The sequence below is a fragment of the Mustela lutreola genome, chromosome X, assembly GCF_030435805.1.
Source record: "Mustela lutreola isolate mMusLut2 chromosome X, mMusLut2.pri, whole genome shotgun sequence".
NCBI lineage: Eukaryota > Metazoa > Chordata > Mammalia > Carnivora > Mustelidae > Mustela > Mustela lutreola.
Window position 1 is genome coordinate 24,566,908 of NC_081308.1, and position 24,593 is coordinate 24,591,500.

A 24,593-nucleotide genomic window follows, 5' to 3' on the forward strand; every position below is an offset into this window, starting at 1 on the left:
GTTGTAAAATTTAGTTATTAGCTTATTTACCCATTCATTCATTCAGGAACTGTGTGTTGAGATGGTTAGTAGGCATAGTTCCAGGCTCTGAAGCTAAAGAAGTGAGTTAGAAGGACAAAGTCCCTGAGTTCAAGGGGCTTACATTCTACTGGGGAGTCAAAGCAAAAAGAAAGTGGTTATATAATGTAACATCAGATAGTAATAATTCCTATAAAGAATACTGAAGCAGATTCTGGAATAAGTGATCAGGATAAGAAGCTGGTGTTTCAGACATGGCAGCTACTAAAGATTTCCTTAAGGAGGTGATATTTAGAGGAATGGAGGGAGGAATCCATGGAATTGGTGAGAAAGCTTCCATGTAGGGGTGCCTGGGTGGCTCAGATGGTTAAACCTCTGATCTTGGTTGCTGCTCAGGTTGGAATCTCAGAGTCATGAGATTGAGCCCTGCATTGGGCTCCACACTCAGCACAAAGTCTGCTTGGGATTCTCAGCCCCCCGCCCCAATCAGCTCACTCTCTCTTTCTAAAATAAAAATATATATAATAATCTTTGAAAAAAGGTTTCCATATACAGAGAAATGGTTAATTCAAAAGCCTTAATTGATATTTTTGTGAAAGGTAAATGAAAATCTATAAACTCAGCCATAGTTAAGTGCTCATTAGATGTTAGATATTATTTTAAGATAAGCAATGTAGATGATTCTATAGATCATATGTCTCTTTGCTCTAATAATGCACATCTTCCTTCTCATCTTGATTATTTTCCTTCTCTTGAATCCTACATTATTCATCCTATTCTCAAATCCTTTAGTCTCCCCTCTTTTTAATCTGTAGCAAGTTAAATTCTTCTTGAAGTGCTCAGATGCTACCACTGTTAGAAGTCCCACTTTTCTCATTTTTTTGCCCTTTTGCTTAATATTTATATATTGTGCATTCTGTGAAATTGATTATCTTTTACTAATTTATTGGGCAACTGCCCTCTCTAAGCAAGAAATCCACCATTTCTCTATGATAATGATAATGGAGATATCCCCACCAGCTTTGTGGGGACCTATTTGTGTGTGTGTGTGTGTGATTAAAAAATGGTGTCAAGATGCCATTTGGGGGGTGCCTGGGTGGCTCAGTTGGTTAAAGCCTATGCCTTTGGCTCAGGTCATGATTCCAGGGTCCTGGGATTGATCCCAGCATCTCTGCTCTCTGCTCAGCAGGGAGCCTGCTTCCCCCACCTCTCTTTCTCTGCCTGCCTCTCTGCCTACTTGTGATCTCTGTCTGTCAAGTAAATAAATTTTTTAAAATATCTTAAAAATAAAAAAAAGAATCGCTGGTGTATAGTGCTCTTAAAAAAAAAAAAAAGATGCCATTTGGAAGGTGGTGCTTCCAGGACACCCAGAAAACCCAACCAGCCCCCCACACCCATCAGCCACATTTTCCACCCTAGTTTCTATTTCAAACTCCCATAGATGCTTCCAGCAGAGCAAAGTGACTATCTACCTCTGTCTCTGGCTGTGAAACCACTACTAGAGCTTGACCTAATTTTTTTTTTTTTTTGCCTTATTTGGCTGTAAAATATTTATTTTTTTTTATTTTAACATCAAGTGTCCAATCAGAGGTAAGCACACATCAATTTGAAGAAGGAAAGTTTATATAAAGAAGTATTAAATGTAAAAGGGCATTGGAGTGTTAAAGGATTGGCTAGTAAGAAAGAAAGATGTATTAGTCTTCTCAATCTACCGTAACAAATCTCTGTAGCCTGGAAGGCTTACACACAGGAATTTATTTCTCATGGTTTTAGAGGCTGAGAGGTTTTAGAGGCTGAGGTGCTAGCTGATTTGATTTCTACTGAGATCCCTCTTTCTGGCTTATAGATGGCTACCTTCTTGTTGTGTACCCTCCTGGCGTCTTTTCTGTGACACCCATCCCATGGAGGAAGGGAGGGAAGGAAGAAGGGAGAGTGAGAAGCTCTCTGGTGTCCTTTATGAAAGCACTAATCCTTTTATGAGGACCCTCATGCCCTCATCCAACCAAAGACCCCACCTTCAAATACCATGATATTGGAGATTAGTAAGTCTTCAATGTGAATTTTAGGACATAAACATTCAGTCCATAGCAAAAGAGAGCCCTGAAGACTAGAAGAATTGCTCTCATTTTGCAAAACCCTATGGCTGAGAGAACATCCAAGGGGAAGCACCCCCAATCCTCTCACCTCTGGAACCGAGATCCAAACCTTATCAGGAAAGTATATGGCTTACTGAATGGTTGGAATCAGTGAGGTGCCACAATGGCAGAATGTGTTGGAAATCTGCCCTCTGGAACTTGACAGAGATTCACCTTTGGAGGTGCCTAGGAAAGCTCTTCATGGAAAGCTGGCCTTGCCTGACACTCTGCTAAAACAATATCCAAGCTGCTGGCTACTAGACACTGCAGAAGCTGGATACTGGAGAAGCAGGAAGCAGGTGCTGGAAAAGCCTCACCCACTGCAAGAACTTTCTAAGAAAGCCAGCTGGAATCAAGGAGAAAAATGCTTTCTTTCTTTAGTGTCTCTCCAGGACCCTTTACCAAAAAGCCCATACTGCCAGCTAGCAAAATAAATATTTCAAAGGCCCAGATCCATTAAAAAACAAAAAAACAAAAAAACAAAAAAAGTGGATTTAGAATAAAAGGCAATAAACCAATGATCAGTCAGTTGCCCCAATATAAACTAGAATAAATAACAGCAGAAGCAAACTAAGTGATGAATATGTTGTTTATTAGCAGGGTAAATTACTTCTCAGTGCCTTTCTGAGTTTTATACATTGCTGCATCCTCTGTGCCTAGAGTAGAATGTGACTCAGTACAGATGTCCAATAAATATTTGTTGAATGAGTAAGCTAATTAGTTTATTTTTTCTCTAATGTTTTCGTTCTCTCTTTCTTTTGTTCACTATAGCTGATGGATGCACCGATTGGTCTGTTGATATCAAGAAATACCAAGTTTTGGTGGGAGAGCCTGTTCGAATCAAATGTGCACTCTTTTATGGTTATATCAGAGCAAATTACTCCTTGGCCCAAAGTGCTGGACTCAGTTTGATGTGGTACAAAAGCTCTGGACCTGGAGACTTTGAAGAGCCAATAGCCTTTGATGGAAGTAGAATGAGCAAGGAAGAAGACTCCATTTGGTTTCGGCCAACACTACTGCAGGACAGTGGTCTTTACGCCTGTGTCATCAGGTATTCTTTTAATTCTATTACTGCTGAAACAATTAAATCATATGCTGCTTTTTTATACTTAAGTTTTGCTGCTATCCCTTTCACCTAAAGGTTTTGTCTCAGTATTTGTGTGTGTTGCTGCTTTCTAAAATTTAGAACCTAAATCATAAAAAGATGGGATTAGAATTTATATTGAGACATTATTTCTGGCTTATGGAGAAAAGAGATACCATCTGGGTATCTACTTATGTTGCCAGAAATTACTAAAGACTATGAAATAAAATTTATAGAGGAGGTGAAATGTTGAAAATAAAATGTAAGCAAAGACTTGCAGAAAGGATGCATAGTTTATCACTAAATGGGTTGTAACATTTTGTTATTGCCCTTCACAGACAAATAGAGCACAGGTACCTCTGGTTCACACTCATCTGTAAAGATGATTTAGGTAAACATTTATATGTGCACTGGAAGACAAAGGCAGCATTGCCATGTTAGGGGAAAAGAAGCCTGTGTTCCAGATTATTCTGTTAACAAAAAATGCTGGGTCAACAGAGAAATTTTCCTGGGTCCCTCAGGGCCAAAGAAAAGTTAATAATAATGGTTATGCCTTTAACCACAAAGAAACTCATCACACATCCATACGTCTCTGTCTGCTTCTAGAAGAGACATATGTAGTTTGCTTAATGATAATGCATTGAAACAGTTTCCATGTAAAACTTTAGCAGTTAAAAATCTGTTTAAGTATTTAGCCCTTCATGGATTGTGAATCACACCCTGCATGAATGATTGCAGATGTCATTAGGCTATAAGAGCATTGGCATAGCAGGGTTCAGGCATATAGAGGGTGTGTTTAAATCTTTGTCTCTGCATTTTGGTTTATTAAAATAAATTAAGCCAGATCTAATGCAATAGATTCTCAATTTGGAGGAGGTCTCAGTGTCTTTAAAATCAAAATTCAACTTTCACTTCTGAAACTCTGATCTGCTGCTCTCATTCCACTGTTTGAGGATCATGCCTCCCCCTCACTTTCCCCTATAACTTACCTTTATGCTGAGTCACAGCCACAGATGCATAGGACGTTAAAATCAGTCAGAGTCACATAAGAGTTAAACTTAACTCTTAACCACCTAAGAGTTGTTAACATTAACAGCATACCTGTTGAAGTTAATTTTGGAAAATATAAATGAATGCAAATAAAGTTGTGCTTGGGAAAAATGTCTGATGGACCATAAAAGGACAAGTGCATCATTCCTTTGGAAAACTCTTGTTCTTTCCCTTACAGTCTACCTACCAGTCCTTTTATGGTCAAACATATCCCTTATTAGAAGTAGAGATTTCGTAATGACATTGATAATTGCCAAACTGGTACAGTTGAAGAGTATTTTCTGGACTGACTTTCCCTACTTAACTAATAGTTATTTGATTTAATTTCACTCTTGTTTCTTTAAAAATATCATTATTTCTGGTTGTTCATGCATGTAGAGGTGATTCTTCAAGATAGCCAAATATATGTCCTCATTTATCTGAGATTAGAATTGAGCTGGATGTCCATAGTCTAACATTTCATTTCATTATTTATTGTTGATGAGAAAATAATGATGTGTTCACATTAGTAATCTCAATTTCTAAAGCACTGAAGTTGCTATTTTTTGATCTGTTTAAATATACTCTGTGTGACCCAGGGCTCTGAGAAATTACATTAACATGTCCCTGAATTTATATTTGAAGTAATGAATGAAAGGTTGAAAAGTTCAAGAAACAGTGATATTTGCCATATGTTCATATGGCTATGTTTTAATGGAAGATGCACCTTAAAGTTTTGTATGTGTTAAGCAGTATTCTAGAGAAAGAGTAAACTGCAGAAAAAGATATTCTTGTTATTGGAATTAAAGTATTCCAGTTGATTTGAAGCTTGTGTTGATATGTCTTTCTTTTTCAGTTTGGAAAGTACTACTCAAAATCATTATAAATGAGCAGTTTAAATAGCATTTGTTGGTGTTGGCTTGAGGGGAGCCCAAGGCTGTTAGTCGAGTCACTGACATTTTGGCACATTGTTAGCTCTCAGACCACAAAACTGTCACCATTAGTTTTTAAATAGTCCACTTGCAAAGAACATTGGATATTTGAAAATGTTAGCTTGTACTCATACATTCTAGTCTTTCTGGGCCCTTTTCAATGAAAAGGTTTAACTGTAAGGCTTTCCATGTATAGCTAATTTGCATTTGTATCTGTAGATGTACAATTAAATGGTATAAATAATGGGAACACCTTAAGATTACTATCAGCATAACAAACAAGAGCTTTCCTACCTCCTTCTCTTGGTATCTATTCTGGACATGATAATAGCACATAATTCTTTGCTGCATGCTACTTGGCTTTTTACTCAATTTTCTCCTTCAAATATATTTTTTTAATTTTTACATGAAATAGTAAATGAAGGAGAGCTATACAGCAGTTTCCTTTATTTTCCTTTGGAGTAAGTTTATCTTATAAAAAAAATTAACATTTTCCTGTGGTCTCGACCCCCAGTTTTTAACCCCTCCCCTCTCTTCAGTAATGCCCAGTTTCATATGCAGAGGTAGCCAGCACACAGGTATTTTAAAACATTCCCAAAATACCAATGTACTAAGTTGTTTGGGACCATATTTTTTTACTAAAATTGTTATTTTGGAGGTGCTTGGGTGGCTCTGTTGGTTGAGCATCCAACTCCTGATTTTGGTTCAGGTCATGATTGCAGGGTCGTCAGATGGAGCCTATTCAGCATGAAGCCTGCTCAAGATTCTCTCTCTCCCTCTGCCTCTCTCTGACTCCCCCACCATGCTTTCTCTCTCTAAATAAATAAGTAATAAGATTAATAAAAATAAAATGGATTTTTTTGTTTTTGAGATAATTGAGATTCATATTCAGGTGCCAGGCATATATAAAGAGATCCTATGAATCCATTATGTGGTTTCTCTCAATGGTAACATTTTACACAACTGTCATATAATCTTATAATCAAAGTCTTGGCATTGAAACAGTCAAGATACAGAATAGTGCCATCACCTCAATGATTCCTCTTGTCCCTTATACCTTTCTGCCCATCCAAACCCAAACCCCTGACAACAAATAATCTTTTCTCCATATCTATTTTTTTAACTTAAAATGTTATTAAATGGAATGGTACGTTATATAATCTTCTAGAATTGGCTTGTTCACTCGGCATAATTCCTTTGAAATCTCTCTAAGTTGTTGTGTGCATCTACAGTTTGTTGTTATTTATTGCTGTGTAGTGTTCCACCACATGGCTGTTGCCACGATGTTTATTCACTCATTGAAAGACATGTGGGTTGTTTCCAGTTCTTGGTTATTGAAAATAAAGCTTCTGTGGATATTCATGTACATGTTTTTGTGAACATAAATTTTCATTTTTCTGGGAAAAATGCACAAGAATGAATTTGAGTTGTATGGTAGTTGCATGTGTAGTCATATAAGAAACTGCCAAACTATTCTCGAGAGTAGCTATACCGTTTTACATGCCCACCAGCAATTCATGAGTGATCCAGTTTCTCCACAGCCTTGCAACATTTGGTATTGTCATTTTTTTTTTTAATCGTCACCATCAGTGTATCATGAGATCTCTGTGGTTTCAATTTGTATTTCCCTGTTGGCTAGGTATTTGACACTTTTTCATGTGTTAATTTGCCATCTCTGTCTCCTCTTTAGTGAAGTGTCTGTTTAATCTTTTGCTGTGTGTTAACTGAATGATTTGTGTTCTTACTGTGAAGTTTTGAGAATTCTTTATATATTCTAGATAATGGTACTTTTTTGGATATGTGGTTTCCAAGTATCTTCTGTCTATCTGTAGTATATCTTTTCATCCTCCTAACAAGAACTTTTGCAATGAAGTTCAATTTATTATTTTTTTAAATTTATGGATCATATTGTGGTATGAAGTATAAGAAATCTTTGGTTAACCCTAAATCCTGAAAATTCTGTTTTGTTTCTTTTTTTAATCAACTTTTCTGTCAACAGTTGTATTGTTTCACATTTGTTTGTGATCCATTTTGAGTTAATATTTGTGTAAAGTGTAAAGTTTATTTAGGTAAAGGTTTAGCTTTTCAGATGGATGCCCAGTTGCTCCAGCATCATTTGCTGAAAAAGCTACACTTCCTCATGGACTTATTACCTTTGCACATTTATTCAAAATCAGTTGGGCATGTTTGTATGGTTATATTTTTGGATTTGTATTCTACTCCTTTAATCTGTGTGTCTAGCCCAGTACCAATACTTCTGTATCTTGGTTAGTGTATGTAGAAAGTAGGACTAAATATCAATTAGAGTGACTCCTCCCACTTTATCCTTCTCTTCCAGATTATTTTAGCTATTGTAGGACCTGTTTCCTTTAAAATAATGCTTAGCATAAGATTGTCTCTGTCTACAAAAATCTTTACTGGATTATTGATAGGAATTAAACTAAACCTATAAATCAATTGGAGGAAAATTGTTATCTTTACTATGTTAGATCTCCCAACCTCTGAATGCAGCAGATCTCTCCATTTATTTAGAATTTCTTTCTTTGATTTCTTCATCAGCATTTTGTAGTTTTCAGCTACAAATCGTGTACACATTTTGTTAAATTTGTATTTCAGTATTTCATTTTCTTTGGTATGTTTGTGATAGTAGCTTCTTAATTTCATTTTCAACATGTACATTGTTAGTCCTATTAGAAATGTGATTGATTTTTGTGTAATCCTTTTATGAAAGCACATTTTTTCAAATGACATACCTGTAATACATTCTATCTAGTAGCTAGTTCCTTTGCCCAAGTCTTAATATTCTCTGTAGAGACTGAAAAACTCTTCATTTTCATTGGAAGTACATATTAAGCATCTATCATAAGGTACTTTGAGAAATCCATTTATTTAGTCATCCCTGTAACACACATCTCTTGATCATGAACAAATATGCTAATGCTAGGATTACAAAGATTTTTAAAAAACTGTTTTTACCCACAAGTAGATTACATAAGAGAAAATAAGCATGCATTAGTTACAGATACTGTGATCACAGTATAGAATACAATCAGGTTCCACCAAGATGGACTAGCCCCTTTCCTCCCAGGCTTCCATCTTACAACTAAAAAGGCTGGAGATGCACAGTAAAGAAGCATAGGAAGTCTGTGAGAGGTGAAAAGGACTTCTAGAGATCTCAGGACTTGATGAAATGACATGACCCCTGTGTTCCACTTGCTGCCCCCCAGATGATGTTTGCAGGGCCTAGTAAGGAGCTACTCTTCCATCCCCTGCCTGGCAGAAGCAGGCAGCAATAATATGATCCCCCTGATGGAGCAAGGTCAGTACACCTGAGTGGGGGACTGATCTTTTATCCTTTGTCCATAGAACTAGGCTAGAATTACATTTCACTGCAAGGGTAACATCAGTGGGATCCAGTGGCAACCTGAGCCTCCACCTCCACCCAGCAGCAGTGCAATTCTTTGAAGCTCTGTGAGGTAGGGCTGGTCACAGCCAAGCTTTATCCCTCTTTCCTGGTATCGGGGGGCTCAGTGGGGAGCAAAGCTTCTAACCTAAACAAGGCAGAATGAGGTGGTAGGAGGTAGACTTAGCTGGTATCCATTTTCCCACCATCCCTTCTCTGGTGTCAGTGGGACTCAACAGAAAGTGAGCTTACTCCCTGACTGGAGGCAGCAAGGCCATGTGGGTCAGTAGCACACTTTCACCAAGAAGGTGTAAGCAGTACTCAGGAGGCAGCAGAATATAGATAAGCACTCAGCCGTCATCTTACATTTCAACAGGATTGCCCAGTTCAAAAAAAAGTTTAAATAGTATCCAAATATTCATAATATCTAAGATGTGTAGACTATAATTAAAAAAAAACACTCACTGGAAATTACAACATGAATGAGAAAAGAAAAAAGATACCAACATAGAGATGAATCAGATGTTGAAATTATCCAACAAGGATTTTAAAGCAACTATCATAAGAATACTTCGGCAAATCACTAAAAAATCTTTTGAAGCAGATGAAAAAAAGTTGAAAATTTCAACACAGAAATATAAAGAAAAAAATGGGAGTTGTGAAATTGAAAATTATAATAATAAAATACTCCTTGGAAGGGTTTTATAAGGGTTTAACAGAGATGATGAAAGACAGGTGACTTCTTTGTTACTGTATTAAAACTTCATTTGCAAGGGCCACAGAACTTTCAATTGCCAGATCCTCTGAGTCTTTCTTGGTTGTCTTAACACTGTTCTTTATCACTTCTACTCCTAGTTCTTTGATAGATAGCTTTGTAAATTTCCTTAGGATCCTATTCCTTTGAATTTTCCTTGAATGCTAGTGTTTACCAGAATTTTTTTTACAACTTTTTCCTTTATCCTTCTATATCAGTATATATCAGTACTACTATATCAGTAGTTCTCAACTTCAACTGCATATTGGAATTAACAAGGGAGCTTTTGAAACCTATTAATTTCTGTATACTACACCAGATCAGTGAAATCCAGGCATCAGATGATTCTGTTGTATAGCCAGCTTGAGAATCATAGTCCCTGATCTTATTTATTTATTCAGTATTTTCACTTACAACCTATTTATTGATGTCTTAAAAAGTAATTCCAAAAATTTTCACAAGCACTAGAAGTATACTTTCAATTTACTAACAGTCCTCTCTTCATGTTTGTCCATGAGACACACTGAATTCAACAATGTACCCAAGTTTATTTCAACATCTATTTCCACAAACCTACCTTGTCTTCAAAGTGCTTCCTTCTTTTCTTAATAAATAGGATCACCATCCTTCCAGTAGCACTCGCTAGGAAGTTGCCACTTACACTTGTTTTCTTCATCTTCCTCACCTTGCCATAATTGCTTACCAAGACCTTTCCAGTCTACCTTAGAAATGTCTTTGGAACTTAATCTTATGCACACCAGCTTCTACTCTCTCAGTGAATGCAGTGGGCTTTAAGTGCTTTCCCTGCCCCTAGTTTTTTCCTATTTACTTACTACTCCACATTGCTGCAGAATGTCTACAATGGAGATATTTCATTTCTTTACTTAAAAGTCTTTCATGAGCCCTATTTCCCAGAGTCTAAAGACTTTGTTTTGCATACATGTTTCAACTTGTCATTCCAGATGCATTTTTTAAAAAGTAGGTACCTTGTGCTATGTTGTCACCATCCTATTTGCTGTTTGCAAATGAAAGTATGAATTTTCTTTACTCTTTCATTCTTTGTTCTTCATCTGAAATTTCACTTTTTTACTGCCTATCTAAATAATATATAGTTATTTTGAAGAAGTAGCAGTGTATGTTTACATTTTTTTAAACCTTTCCCAATTACTCTAGAAGCCATTGTTTCAATTACTTATGGAGGGCACTCCAAAATTAAGTGGCTTAAAACAGGGACCATTTTATTTGTGTGTGATTCTGCAATGTGGCCTGGACCATGTTGGATGGATGGCTTTTCTGTTGATTTTGCCCATAGTCACTTGAGGCTAGAATGAACTAGAACGGAGGGTTGCCTGAGCCTGTCTGCATGAATTTTTAGGGCCTCTCTTTCTTCAAATGGTCTTTCCTGCTATCCCACCAGCAGGATAACTACTTTTTATTTGGTGACTCAGAGGTATAGCCATATATCAAGCATCTGCTTGCATCATGCTTACTAATATCCCTCTCACCAACTCTAGAGCTCACATGGGAGGAGACTTTACCAGTGCTTGAATACCATGAGGTATTTGCTTTTTGGTGGGACCACCAAAATAACAGTCTAGCAGTCTCCTTTTTGGCCCCCTTTATGTATGTAAACTATACTAACCCAATTCCTAAGACCCTCAGAGTCTTGTTATGGCATCAGGGTTAGACTACAAAGTCCAGGATGTCATTAGCTACATCAATTTTGGGTGTGAAAGAGGTTCTTCATGCTTAGTTCCCTGAGTGCAGTACTCAAGTGGATCCTCCTGATCTGAAGCTCTGTGAGCCACATAGATATCTTATCTAACCCTTACATACCCAACATAAAATGGTCAGATAGGGATAAAATAACCAAATAGTCCCATTTAAACTAGAGGCAGTGAGATGGGAGATACAGAGCAGTCACTGGCCCACAGCAATTCTCAAATTCAGCTAGGCCCGTGTCACCAGTTTTTTGATTAGGGCCTGGTTCTGCTTATTGAGACAGGTTCTCTGTGGCTCTTGGATTCATGCTCTTCTTTTTCATGGGGAGTAAAGTACCCAGGGACCTCTTTCAATTTGAACTTTATCTGTCTCTATCATTTTTTTCCTTTTAAGATTTAATTTAAATTCAAGTTAGTTAGCATATGGTATAGTATCTCTCTCTCTCTCTCTCTTTCTTTAGGATGAGGAGGGACAGAGAAAGAGGGAGAGAGAAGAGGGACAGAATGAGAGGGAGAGAGAGAATCCTAAGCAGACTCCATACCTAGCACAGAGCCCTATGCAGAGCTCCATCTCATGACCCTGAGATCATTATCTGAGCCAAAATCAAGAGTTGGATGTTTAACCAAGTGAGCCAACCAGGCACGCCATATCTGTCTCTTTTAGTATAAGCTAGTATGGTTTCTTAAAATGCTGTGAGCTTTTTACATATTAAATTATAAACCACTCCATTAAGCAGAAACTATTACTAAACTATAATTTGCTCCAACATACTTTCTGTCCCCATCTCTCTTTCTTCTTCTTCTGGAATCCCAATTATTCTAATATTGTTTTGTCTTATGGTATCTCTCAAATTCTCCCCTCGTGGTCCAGTAGCTGTTTGTCCCTCTTTTGCTCAGCTTCTTTATTCTCCATCATTTGGTCTTCTATATCACTAATTCTCTCTTCTGTCTCATTTTCCTATCAGTAAGAGCCTCCATTTTTTATTGCACCTCATTAGTAGCTTTTTAAATTTCAACTTGGTTAGGTTTTAGTTCTTTTATTTCCCCAGAAAGGGATCTTATTCCTCCAGAATGGGTTTCTCTAATATCTTCTATGACTTTTCTGAGCCCAGCTTGCACCTTGAGAATTGTTGTTCTGAACTCTTGTTCTGACATATTACCAATGTTTGTATTGATTAGGTCCCTAGCCTTTGGTACTGCCTCTTGTTCTTTTTTTTTGTGGTGAGTTTTTCTGCCTTGTCGTTTTATCCAGATAAGAATATATGAATGAGAGAATAAAATACTAAAAGTGTCCAAAGACCCCAGAAAAATATACATTAACCAAATCAGAAGAGACAGAAAACAGGAAGAGAATAAAGGAGGGAAAAAATAAAAATTAAAAAATTTAAAATCAAATATCTATCTATCTATGTATATACACATACACACACGCATATATCAGACTGTTGAATAGAACAGAACCACCCACTTGTTTGGGGGTGTATTTTGATCTCTTAGAAGAAACTACCTCCCAAAATTTTAAAGAAAGAAAAGCTTTATATATATACACAAAAATAAGTGTAAACACAATGAAGTGTTGGAAATTGAGTATAAATATGAAAATTAAAACAAAATTTCTAAAAAAGGAATTGATAAGATAAGTTATTTAGAAAAAGAAAGAAAAAGAAAGTGGAGAGAATATGATCAGGCTGGAGAACAAAGCCCAGTGCTAGAGTTAGGGTATATTTTGATCTATTAGAAGAAATTGTATTCCAAAATTTTTTAGAAGAAAAAACCCTATATGTATACAAAAAATAAAGTTAGATATAATGAAGGATAAAATATGACTATAATAGTGAAGCTTTAAAAATATTTTTTTAGAAAGGTATACTTAAGATAAACTAGTTAAAAAAACGTTAAATGAGAAATGAGGAAGAGTTAAAAAATTAGAATAAGAAAAAAATAAAATTAAAAAAAAATTAATTAACTTAGCAAGACTAAGGAATCATGGGGAGAAAGCCATGAATCCCAAGCATTGCTTTCACTTCCTCTGGAATTCTGCTGTTCTCCTTGATCAGTGAGCTTGGATTTGGCTGAATGTTCTTGCTGATTTGGCAGAGGAGCCTGTTGTGCTTCTCAAATGTCTTTGCTCGAGGTGGAATTGTGCCACCCTTGCCAGGGGCCAGGCTAAGCAATCAGCTCTGGTTGGCTTTTGGGAGCTTTTGTTCCCTGAATGCTTTCTGTAGAGTTCTGGAGGGCGGGAATGAAGATGGCAGCCCATCTCTCTGGCCCAGAGGAGCCGAGAGCTCAGGGCCCCAGTCCTCAGTGTGCCCTCAGACAAAAGCTCTCAATCACTCCCATCTCCCTAGTCTCTGGCCATGCTCCAAGCTTACCCAGCCTGTGACCATGTGTTTCTGTCTGGCACACAGCCCCATTTGGAGTCTCCAAACCCAGCAGATTCCTGCCACACTGCTTTTCCAGCAGAGAAAGGTGAGTCTCCCTGTATCAGCCACTTGTGGTGTCCCTGCTCAAAGAGCAATGGCCTGACTGTGCTGCAGACCACAGTTGAATGTAACCCTAAGCTGAGAGCTCACTCTTTGGCTCCATCCCTGTAGCCAGCTTCCCTGCTCTTATACCTGTGAGCTCTGTTACACTCAGACACCCCCGATCCTTCTATGACCCCATGGGATCGGAGACCACACTGTTCCCATGGGGGCTCCACTCCCGCTTAGCCTCTGGAGTGATATCCCTCAGTGGAGCAGACTTCTAAAAGTTCAAATTTTGTGCTCCATTGCTCCACTGCTTGCCAGGAGCTGGCCCCTCCCCCTGCAGTCTCTCTTCCCCTTGCTTTGGATTCACTTCTCTGCACATCCTACCTTCAGAAAGTGGTCGGTTTTCTGTTTCTAGAATTGCTACTCTTCTTCTCCTCAATCTCCTGTTGGGTTTGTAGGTGTTCAGAATGGTTTGATAACTATCTAGCTGAACTCCTGTGACCTGATGTTATCTCAGTCTGCTACTCCTCCACCATCTTGACCAAGATTACCTTCTTTCTTTGGCTAAGTACTATTCCATTTTATATAGATAATACATACTCTATCCATTCATCCACAACTTTTTTTCTTTATCTTGGCTATGGTGAATAATGCTGCAATCAGTGTAGGGGTCCATTTATCTTTTCAAATTATTGTTTTTAATTTTTTGGATAAATATCCAGAAGTGGAATTGCTCAATCTCATGGTAGTTCTACTTTTAGTTTTTTGAGGAACCTCCATATTATTTATTAGCTGCACCAGTTTACGTTCAGTCCATGAGCCTGCCATTTTCTCTACATCCTTGCCAACACTTACTGTTTCTTGTCTTTTTGATAATAGCCATTTTAACAGGTGTGGGATATCTCAAATCCATTAGCACTGAATATCTCTCCATTTGTGTCTTTTTCAGTTTCTCTCATTAGTGTCTTCTAGTTTTCAGTGTACAGGTCTTTTACCTCCTTGGTTAAATTTATTTCTTTTTATTTTATTCCTTTTGATACAGTTGTAAGTGGGATTGTTTTCTTTTTTTTTTAAGATTTTATTTAGTTATTTGACAGAGAGAGAGATCACAAGTAGGCAAAGGCAGACAGAGAGAGAGGGGGAAGCAGGCTCCCTGCCGAGCAGAGAGCCCAATGCAGGGCTTGATCCCAGGACCCTGAGATCATGACCTGAGTTGAAGGCAGAGGCTCAACCCACTGAGCCACCCAGACACCCCTGGGATTGTTTTCTTAATTTTGTTTTTTGATAGTTGGTTTTAGCTTACAAAATGCAATGGATTTCTGTATATTGATTTTGTACCTGCAGCTTTACTGAATTTATCAGTTCTAAGTTTATTTGTTTGTTTGTTTGTATAATCTTTAGGGTTTTCTATATATGGTATCACGTTACTTGCAAATAGGACTGTTGCACTTCTTTCCCATTTGGATGTCTATTTTTTCTTCACTAATTCCTTTGTGTGGAACTCCCAATATTATGTTGAATATCAGTGGCTAGAGTTGGCATCCTTTTCTTGTTCCTGACCTCAGAGCAAAAGCTTTAAACTTTTCATAATTGAGTATGATGTTAGCTCTGGGTTTGTCATATATGAACTTTATTATGTTTAGGTGTGTGTCCTCTTCACCCACTTTGATGGAAGTTTTATAATAAATAGATGTTGAGTTTGGTCACATTTTTTTCTGCATCTATTGAGATGATCATATATATTTTATCCTTTGTTTTGTAAATGTGATGTATCACATTGATTGATTTGAAGATGTTGAACCATCCTTGCATCCCCATAATAAATCTCACTTGATAATCTTATATGCTTTTTTAATGCATTGTTGAATTGGGTTTGTTAATATTTTATAGAGACGTTTTGCAGTATATTCATCAAGAATATTGGCCTGTAATTTTCTATTTCCTTGGTGTCTTTGTCTGGTTTGGTATCAGAGCAATGCTGGTCTCTCAAAATGAGTTTGGAAGTGTTCCCTCCTCTTCAATTTTTTGGAAGAATTTGAGAATAGATATTAAGTATTCCTTGAATGTTTGGTAGATTTCACCAGGGAAGTGGTCTAGACCTGGACTTTTGTTTGTTGGGAGGTTTTAGATTTCTGATTCAACTCCTTATTAGTAATTGATCTGTTCAGATTTTCTGTTTCCTGATGAATTAGTTTTGGAACATTGTAAATTTTTATGAATTTATCCATCTTCTTAATTGTCTAATCTGTTGATGTATAAATGATCATAGTAATTTCTTCTGATCCTTTGTGTTTCTGTGATATTAGTTGTAACTCCTCTTTTATTTCCAATTTATTTGAGGCTTCTTTTTTCTTGGTGAGTCGAAAGAATTTTCAATTTTGTTTATCTTTTCAAAGAAGTACTTCATAGTTTAACTGATGTTTTCTATTGTCTTTTTAGTCTCTGTTTCATTTATTTTCACTTTGATCTTTATTATTTCCTTCCTTTTATGGACTTTAGGTTTCATTTGTTCCTCTTTTTCTAGTACATTTAGGAGTAAAGTTAAATTGTTTATTTGAGATTACTCTTGGTTCTTGAGGTTGGACTGTATTACTATGAAGTTATTTCTTATAACCAGTTGCATTGCATCCCACAGATACTGGTATATTGTATTTCTCTTTTCTTTTGTCTTTAGGTATTTTTATTTCTCCCTCGATTTCTTCTATGACCCAGTAGTTGTTCAGTAATGTTATTTAATCTCCATATATTTGTAGTTTTTCCAGTTTTCTTCTTGTAATTGATTTCTAGTTTTATACCATTGTGGTTGGATAAGATGCTCAATATAATCTCAGTCTTGTTTAATTTATTGAGACTTGTTTTGTGGCCTAATATGTGATCTATCCTGGAGAATTACCTATGTGCATTTGAGAAGAATGTGTATTGTGGTGCTTTTGGGTGATATATTCTGTATCTAACTATTAAATCTGTCGGTCTAATGTGTCATTTAAAACCAACATTTTCTGGGGCACCGGGGTGGCTCAGTCAGTTGACTGTTTGCCTTTGTCTGGGGTGGTCCTGGTATTGAGGCCTGTGTCAGGATCCCTGTGCAGTGGGGAGCCTGCTTCTCCCTTTCCCTCTCCCTGCCACTCCGCTTGCTTGTGCTCTCTCTCTTTCTCTCTGTCAAATAAATAAATAAAATCTTTCAAAAAAAAAAAAAAAGAAAACATTGGTTTTCTATTTATTTATTTTATAGACAGATATCAGACAGAGTAGGCAGAGAGGCAGGCAGAGAGAGGGGAGGAAGCAGGCTCCCAAGTGAGCAGAGAGCCCGATGTGGGGCTTGATCCCAGTACCCTGGGATCATGACCTGGGCTGAAGGCAGAGGCTTTAACCCACTGAGCCACCCAGGCTCAAAACCCAGGCCCCTAAAACCAATGTTTTCTTATTAATTTTTTCTCTGGATGATTTACCCATTGATATAAATGGGGAATTAAAATGTCCTACTATTATTATATTGCTATTGGTTTCTCCCTTTGGGTCTGTTAATACTTGTTTTATATATATTTAGTGCTCATGTGTTGGGTGCATATATATTTATAAATGTTATATCTTTTTGCTGGATTGACCCCATTTTCATTATGTAGTTCACCTTTTTGTCTTTTATTAACAGTCTGTTTTAAACTCTTTTTTGCCTGATGTAAGTATTACAATCCTAGCTTCTTTTTGTTTCCATTTGCATGGAATATGTTTACCCATTCCTTCACTCTCAGTGTGTATGTGTCCTTACTTTGAACTGAGTCTCTTTTTGGCAACTTAAAGATGTGTCTTGATTTTCTCCATTCAGCAACTCTGTGTCTTTTTATTAGAGAATTCAGTCTGTTTACACTTAAAGCTGAATCAGACCTGTATATACAGAGAATAAACTGATGGTTGCTGGAGCAAATGGAGATGGGTTGATGGGAAAAATAAGGGACAGGGAGTGGGAGATACAGGATTCCAGTTATGGAATAAGTCAGAGGAATAAAAGAGACAGCATAAGACACATAGTCAATGATTCCAAAATAGCACTGTAGGGTGACAGATGGTAGCTACACTTGTAGTGAGAATAGCACAGCATATAAACTTAAATCACTATGTTGTACACCTGGAACTAATGTAACTGTCTATAAACTACACTGAAATTAAAAACAAATTAATTTAAAAAGGTACTTATTAATAGGTATGTATTACCATCTTGTTCATTGTTTTCTGACTGTATATGAGGTTCTTTCTTCCTTTCTTCTCTTTCCCTCTTCCTTTGTGGTTTGATGACTTTGTTTATAGTCATGTTTAGATTCCTTTCTCATTTTCTTTATTATTATGTTTAAATTCCTTTTTTATTTTCTTTTGTGTATTTATTGAATGCTTTTCCTTTGTGGTTACGGTGAGTTTCATGTGTATCACCTTATGCATACGACAGTCTATTTTAAGTTGATAGCAACTTAAATTTGAACACATTCCAAAAGTACTTTTTTATTCCCTCCCTTTTCCTAATGTCACTTTTGACATGTTTTTATTTTATGTACCCCTTAAGTGACTATTGTGGTTTTAGTTTCCCTACTTCTGTCTTTTACCTTCTTAGTAGCTTCCTAATTGTTTAATCCACTACCTCTACCATGTATTAACCTTTTCCAGTGAGATTTTTACTTTGTTGTTTTTTCTTGTTATTAATTAGTGTCGTGTCTTTTCAGCTTAGTGAAGTCCCTTTAATATTTCTTATAAGGCCAGTTCAGTGGTGATAAACTTTTTAAACTTTTGCTTGTCTGGAAAACTCCATCTCTCCTTCAAATCTGAATGATAATCTTTCTGGGTAGAGTATTCTTGGTAGGGGGATTTTTGGTTTTGTTTTTGTTTCCTTTCAGAACTTTAAATATGACATGCCACTTTATTCTGGCTTACAAAATTTCTACTGAAAAATCTGCTGATGGCCTATGGGTTTGGGTGGGGGGAATCCCTTGTTTGTAAAAATTTGTTTTTCTCTTATTCCTTTTAAGATTTTTTTTTATTTTAACTTTTGATATTTTATTATAATATATATTTGGTATGGTCCTCTTTGGGTTCATGTTCTTTGGAAGTTTCTTGCTTCCTGAATATGAATGTCTGTTTCTTTCCCTGAATTAGGGACATTTTCAGCCATTACTTCTTCAAATAAATTTTCTGCCTCTTTCTCATTTTCTTTGCCTTCTGGGACCCTTATAATGCAAATGTTATTCCTTTTGTTGTTGTTCTAGAGATCTCTTAAGTTATAGCCATTTTTAAATAGTTTTTTTTTTTTTTCTTTTTGTTGTTCTGTCTGGTTGAGTTCCATTGCTTTATCTCTCAGCTCATTGATCCATACTTCTACTTCATCCAGTCTGCTGCTGAAGTCCTCTAGTGTATTTTTCAGCTTAGTTATTGTATTCTTCAGCACTTTGGCTTCTGTTTTATACTTTCTTATGTTTTCTATCTCTTTGTTGAACTTTTCACTGTGTTTATTTTTTCTTTTTTCAAGTTCAGAAAGAATTTTTATGGCCATGCTTTGAACTCTTTATCTAGTAGATTACTTATTTCCCTATAATTGAGTTCTTTTTCTGAGTTTTTTTCCTTGTTCTTCCATTATGAACCTATTGTCTGTTTTCTCATTTTACCTCACTGTGTTTGTTTGTTTGCTTTTTTGTATTAGGTATGGCAGCTATGTCTTTCAATTTTGACAGAGTAGCCTTTTTGAGGCAATGAACTTTCTTGTTCAACCTTGCCCTAGTTCTTGGTTGTCTCTTATATCTTTGTGATTGTTTAAACCACTTGATTTATTCTTAATATGCCTTATTCTTGAGGATGTGCCAGGACTTTCAGTGATCCAAGAGGAAGAATCTTATTTACTCCTAGGCTCATGTTGACTGCAAGCCAGACTTCCAGGCATCATCTTTTCTTTTTTTTAAAGATTGTATTTATTTGACACAGAGAGAGAGATCACAAGTAAACAGAAAGGCAGGCAGAGAGAGAGGGGGAAGCAGGCTCCCTGCCAAGCAGAGAGCCTGATGCAGGCCTCAATCCCAGGACCCTGAGATCATGACCTGAGCTGAAGGCAGAAGTTTAACCCACTGAGCCACCCAGGAGCCCATGTCAGCATCTTTTAAGCTATGCAAATAGATATGATCCTGTGGGACCACAATCATAATCTCAGCTGGTCTTCAGACCAGGAGATTTGGAGGTATAGAATTACAAAAATGAGGCTCTATGAGTGTGTATAGACTCTTTTGGGAAGTCTTGTCAAGTTGTAGGGAGGCCAGAGGAAACAGCAATGATGGTGTCCACCAGTTTATGTTCCCTGAGAACTCTTTCATAGCCTCTAAATATGTGGCAAGTCTGATGTCTTCCCCTCAAACTGTAGCTCAAGGAAAAGTGGCAAGGCCTTTTCATAGGAAGGTAGAGTGCATTTAGTTTGCTCTCAGTGTCAGGACAGTAGCTTGCCAAGTATTGTCTCTGACTGATTCAGTTCTGTGGGAGTCCTGAAACATAGGTTTCCCTCAGCACCAGGAACTCAAGGGACTCAAGGGACATCCCCTGTGTAGACTTCATGTGGCCACTGCCTTAGCAAGGCCATGGGGAGCCTGTGTCTTGGGCAAGCCCCTTGGCTTCAGTGGGTCCACTGGGAAGCTAGGTACAGGGCAAGCCCTCTGGCTTCAACAGAGCCACAGACAAGTACAGGTTTAGGGCAGTGCCATTAACTGAAGTGGGTTTGTGTGAGAAAATGTGAGTGAGACACTTTCTGACTGTACTAGGGCTAGGAGAATGTACTGGGGAAGGGTAAGCCTTTGGGCTGCAATAGGCCTGCAAGAGAGCAGGGCCACAGGAGAGCATGGGTATGGGGCAAGTTGGCCAGGTCCTTCAAAGTGAAGGGAATACATAGATGGCACTTGCCAGTTCCAGCACTGGCAAGGTGAAGTGAGAGAGCAGGAATAGTACCCATTATCCTCTCCATTACCAGAGAAAGTCCCAGATGACGCCTGGGAGTCTGAGAGACACTTTGAGATTAGCTAATGAATCATAGTCAGGTATGGTCCAGTTGCTTTTCAAATTGCTGCTTTGGTGCTGTAGACCATTAGCTTCTTAAGGGCAGAAAATAAATGTTTTGTTCACCTTTTCATCTCTGATAATGCATATATGGCCATCGAAATCTAACAAAGAAAAATCTTTTTATCAGATGTCACAGTTAGAGGATGGTCTACTTTTTATAATTCTGTTTTTAAAGAAATTTTGTATTGAATACATTTGACATGTTACATGTAAATTTATGATATATAGCACATTAATATGATACATTTATATACTGTAATATAAAGTGATTGTTGTGATATTTAGTACCTCTATTATATTTTACATGACTATAGTAAAACATTGTTGTCTATATTCAGTACCCTGTGCATTAGATCTGTATGTCTTATTTACTAGTCATTGCAAGTTTGTACCTTTAAACAATACAAGTCTTATCCCCCCTACCCCACATGCCCTGGTAACCAACTTTTTTTAATTTAAAGATTTTATTTATTTATTTGACAGAGAGAGAGAGAGATCACAAGTAAGCAGAGAGGCAGGCAGAGAGAGAGGGGGAAGCAGGCTCCCCGTTGAGGAGAGCCTGATGCGGGCCTTAATCCCAGGACCCTGAGATCATGATCTGAGCTGGAGGCAGAGGATTAGCCCACTGAGCCACCCAGGTGCCACCCCTGGTAACCACTTTTTTACTGCTTTTTCTGAGTTTGAATTTTTTAGATTTCACATACATTTAAGACATCATACAGCACACATCTTCCTTATCACATTTAGCATAATGCTCTCAAGATCCATCCATTTTGTCATAAATGACAGGAAATCCTCCTTTCTTGTGGCTGTATAATCAATTGTATGTGTATACCTCCCCCATCTTCTTCATTCATTCATCCACCTATGGGCATTTAGGTTTTTTACATATTTTGACTTTTTGAGTAATGCTACATTAAACATAGGAATGCAGAGATCGCTTGGAAATCTTGTTTTCATTTTCTTTGGCTATGTACCCAGATATGGAATTTCTAGATCTTATGGTAGATCTATTTTTAATATTTTGTGGAGCCTCCATATTGTTTTCCATAGCAATTGGACCACTTGACATTCATACCAAGAGTGCAAAAGGGTGGCAACAGCTTTTTGTATATACCAAGAATCTTTGAAATAACAGTAACTTAAAGAATTGAATTGAAATTCAGACCTTGCATGGTATCTGCCTAATTGTCTAGGTCTCAGGTTTCTTCTGTAGCATCACTGCTCTCCCTAGAGTACAGTCCTCATCCTTATTTTCTAAGATAAAGCTCTAGCCATCATATCCATGGTATTACAGGCCACAAAATGTAATGACAAGAACAAAGAACACGATACTTCCCACCCTTAAGAACAAATCCTGGAGGTTACTTTTGTTTCACAGGGCAGTACTTGTTCACATAGTTGCATCATACCGTAGTGGTGGCTCAGATATGTACTTTTTATTAGTAGTACCTATATACCTGATAACAATACAGAAAGTATATTACTGAGATCTTTAAATTCATTTCCTTAGAAGAAAAGTACAGGATAGGGATTTTTGCACAAGTGTGATATATGGAGACAGTGCTCTCAGGAGTGGGGAAAATGCCAGACACAAATGTGTTTTCAAAAGTTTAGCCTCAGCCTTATCCCACAGGGGGCTATGGAACATAAATTTTACCACAAAATTTATTCTGCCTTGAAGTGAGGTTCCAGGATCTGGATTGTTTAGTCATTTCAGTCCAGGTGCCTCTTGTCATGGTAAGGTGATTACTGAGAAAAGGGTAGAGATGTGAGCCTTGAGCAGTGAACACTCACAGCAGCTGGGACATGGGAACAAAAGCTGGGGAAGAAATTTTGAGCTGGATACCTACAGCATCTGCTATACTGAGGAATAAGGAGAAACACATTTTAAGGGACGATTAGGAGCCATTTTTGCCATATATACTGAAATGACTAAGTATCCTATTTTTGTTTTATACTTGGTAAAAACTCTATCGGTAATTGTTGAGTGAGTAATGCATATTCTTGACCAACCTTCTATTTTTTTTTTGTTTGTTTCCATAGCCTGCTTTCTCTAAAATTTTGGAAAGAATTAAGAAATAATGTTCTCAGTAACACCATACCTATCCCTAACATAAAAATACATCCTGCCCTCAAGAGCTGCTTCTGCTCAGTTTCTAAGTCATACAGCCAATTACAGAATAACCTCATTAACATTTCTGAAGAAGAATTGATTGGCAAAATCCCTGGTCTTTCAGGTATTTCTAATTCTGGTTCCTAGAAAATTTCCCAGTGCCTAAGAAGTAAATTTATCACCAGTTAACAATGGTCAGGACACATACAAACTCCTTATATTAATATTCAATTAATCTTAGATGAAGAATCAATATGACTTTCCTCAACAGTTTATTGTGACCTAGATTTATTCAGGTTTACAGAAGTGTTTCTGACTTTCAGGCAAGTCTCCATCTAGTAACTGCTTCATGATATAGAATCTGAGTTTATAACACAAAAACTTAAAAGAGGTAATTGAATAAGATTTAACTGATTTCATTGTATCTCATGATTATAGATCTGGAGCTATCCATTTTTTCCCATGAAGGTCATAAAAGACAATAATGTAAAAGACTCAAGGTTATAGAGTGAATGAGTAACATTTGAAGTATGATCCAATAGTTACAGGAAAATATATTATTCTTAAGCCAAAAAAAAGGAAAAAAAAAAGAAAAGAAGAAAAAATCATTTCAAGGCAATACCACAAAATTAGCTATACTTCATATTATAGAAAAGTGGCTTAAGAAAAGTTTATTCCCACATGTAAAGTAATTATAAAAATAGGCATTCCAGAACTTGTATGATAGTTCAAGGGTTTGGCAAGACCCAGGCTGCATTGCTTTATACCCTGCCATTCTCAGCATGTGACTTTTGTTCACAAGGTCACTCCATGGTCCTAGTGCCACTGAAAACCTGAATTTTTATTTTTTTTTTTATTTTAAATAACTACATGCGGATCTTAGCTTTTGTTTTAAAACTGTAATGTCACATCATTCTTGAATATTTCCAGGAACTACAGATCTTATTTAGCCTAGAATCATGTAACGTAGATGTGGAAAGGATATTCAGCCACAAAACTAATATTTAAGAATGCTGAAATCAAGCTAGATCCTCTGATTCCATAACCACTGATACTCATAAAAATTTCTTTCTTTTTTTTAAAGATTTTATTTATCCATTTGACAGGCAGAGATCACAAGTAGGCAGAGAGGCAGGCAGAGAGGTGGAGGGGGGGAGCAGGCTCCCTGCTGAGCAGAGAACCTGATGCAAGACTTGAGATCCCAGGACCCTGGGATCATGACCTGAGCTGAAGACAGAGGCTTTAACCCACTGAGCCACCCAGGCGCCCCCATAATTTATTTCTTTAAAAGATTTTACAATTAGGTCATGAGTATATCAATTGTCTTGATCTTGGTAATCATTCTATAATGTACATAGCAAATCATCACATTATATACTTTAAGTATATATACTTATATCCTTATATCTATTACTCTTGAATAAATTTTTAAAAGCATTTTATAATTGACTTATTTTTTACAAGGTTTCAAGCAGACTTTCCTCTATTTTCTTCAAAAAAGTAGGATTTTTTACACAATTAATTTTTGACAGCTATTGTATTTGAAGAATGATTATGATAATCTCATAATAAATTTTTATCCCTTATATTTAAATGTTAAGGCTTAGGTTGTCTTTTTGGTCTTAAATCTGTATCTACTAAATGGTAAACTAGACATTAATTTTCATTAAATCAAAAATATTATTTCTTTACCTGAAGAAGTTTTATAATTAGTTGTATCTAAGTTGCTGTAGTTAATTTGGTTAGGAATTTTTGATACGGTATTCATTGTAAATTGAATGAATTTTCCAGATTATTAAGCACCTACTATAAACCAGTTACTGGGCTAGGCATCAAAAGCACAACAGAGGATTAAG

The 24,593-nt window shown here is 36.9% G+C and overlaps 1 protein-coding gene across 1 annotated transcript in view; it reads left to right on the forward strand.

The window, feature by feature from the left end:
• The first annotated feature begins 272 nt into the window (after positions 1 to 272).
• Positions 273 to 24,593, forward strand: part of IL1RAPL1 (interleukin 1 receptor accessory protein like 1) — a 761,161-nt gene continuing 736,840 nt past the window's right edge. The window contains exons 1-2 of the mRNA XM_059156783.1: positions 273 to 342; positions 2,925 to 3,204. Coding sequence (XP_059012766.1) covers positions 273 to 342; positions 2,925 to 3,204 — 350 coding nt within the window. The remainder of the gene's footprint in view (positions 343 to 2,924; positions 3,205 to 24,593) is intronic.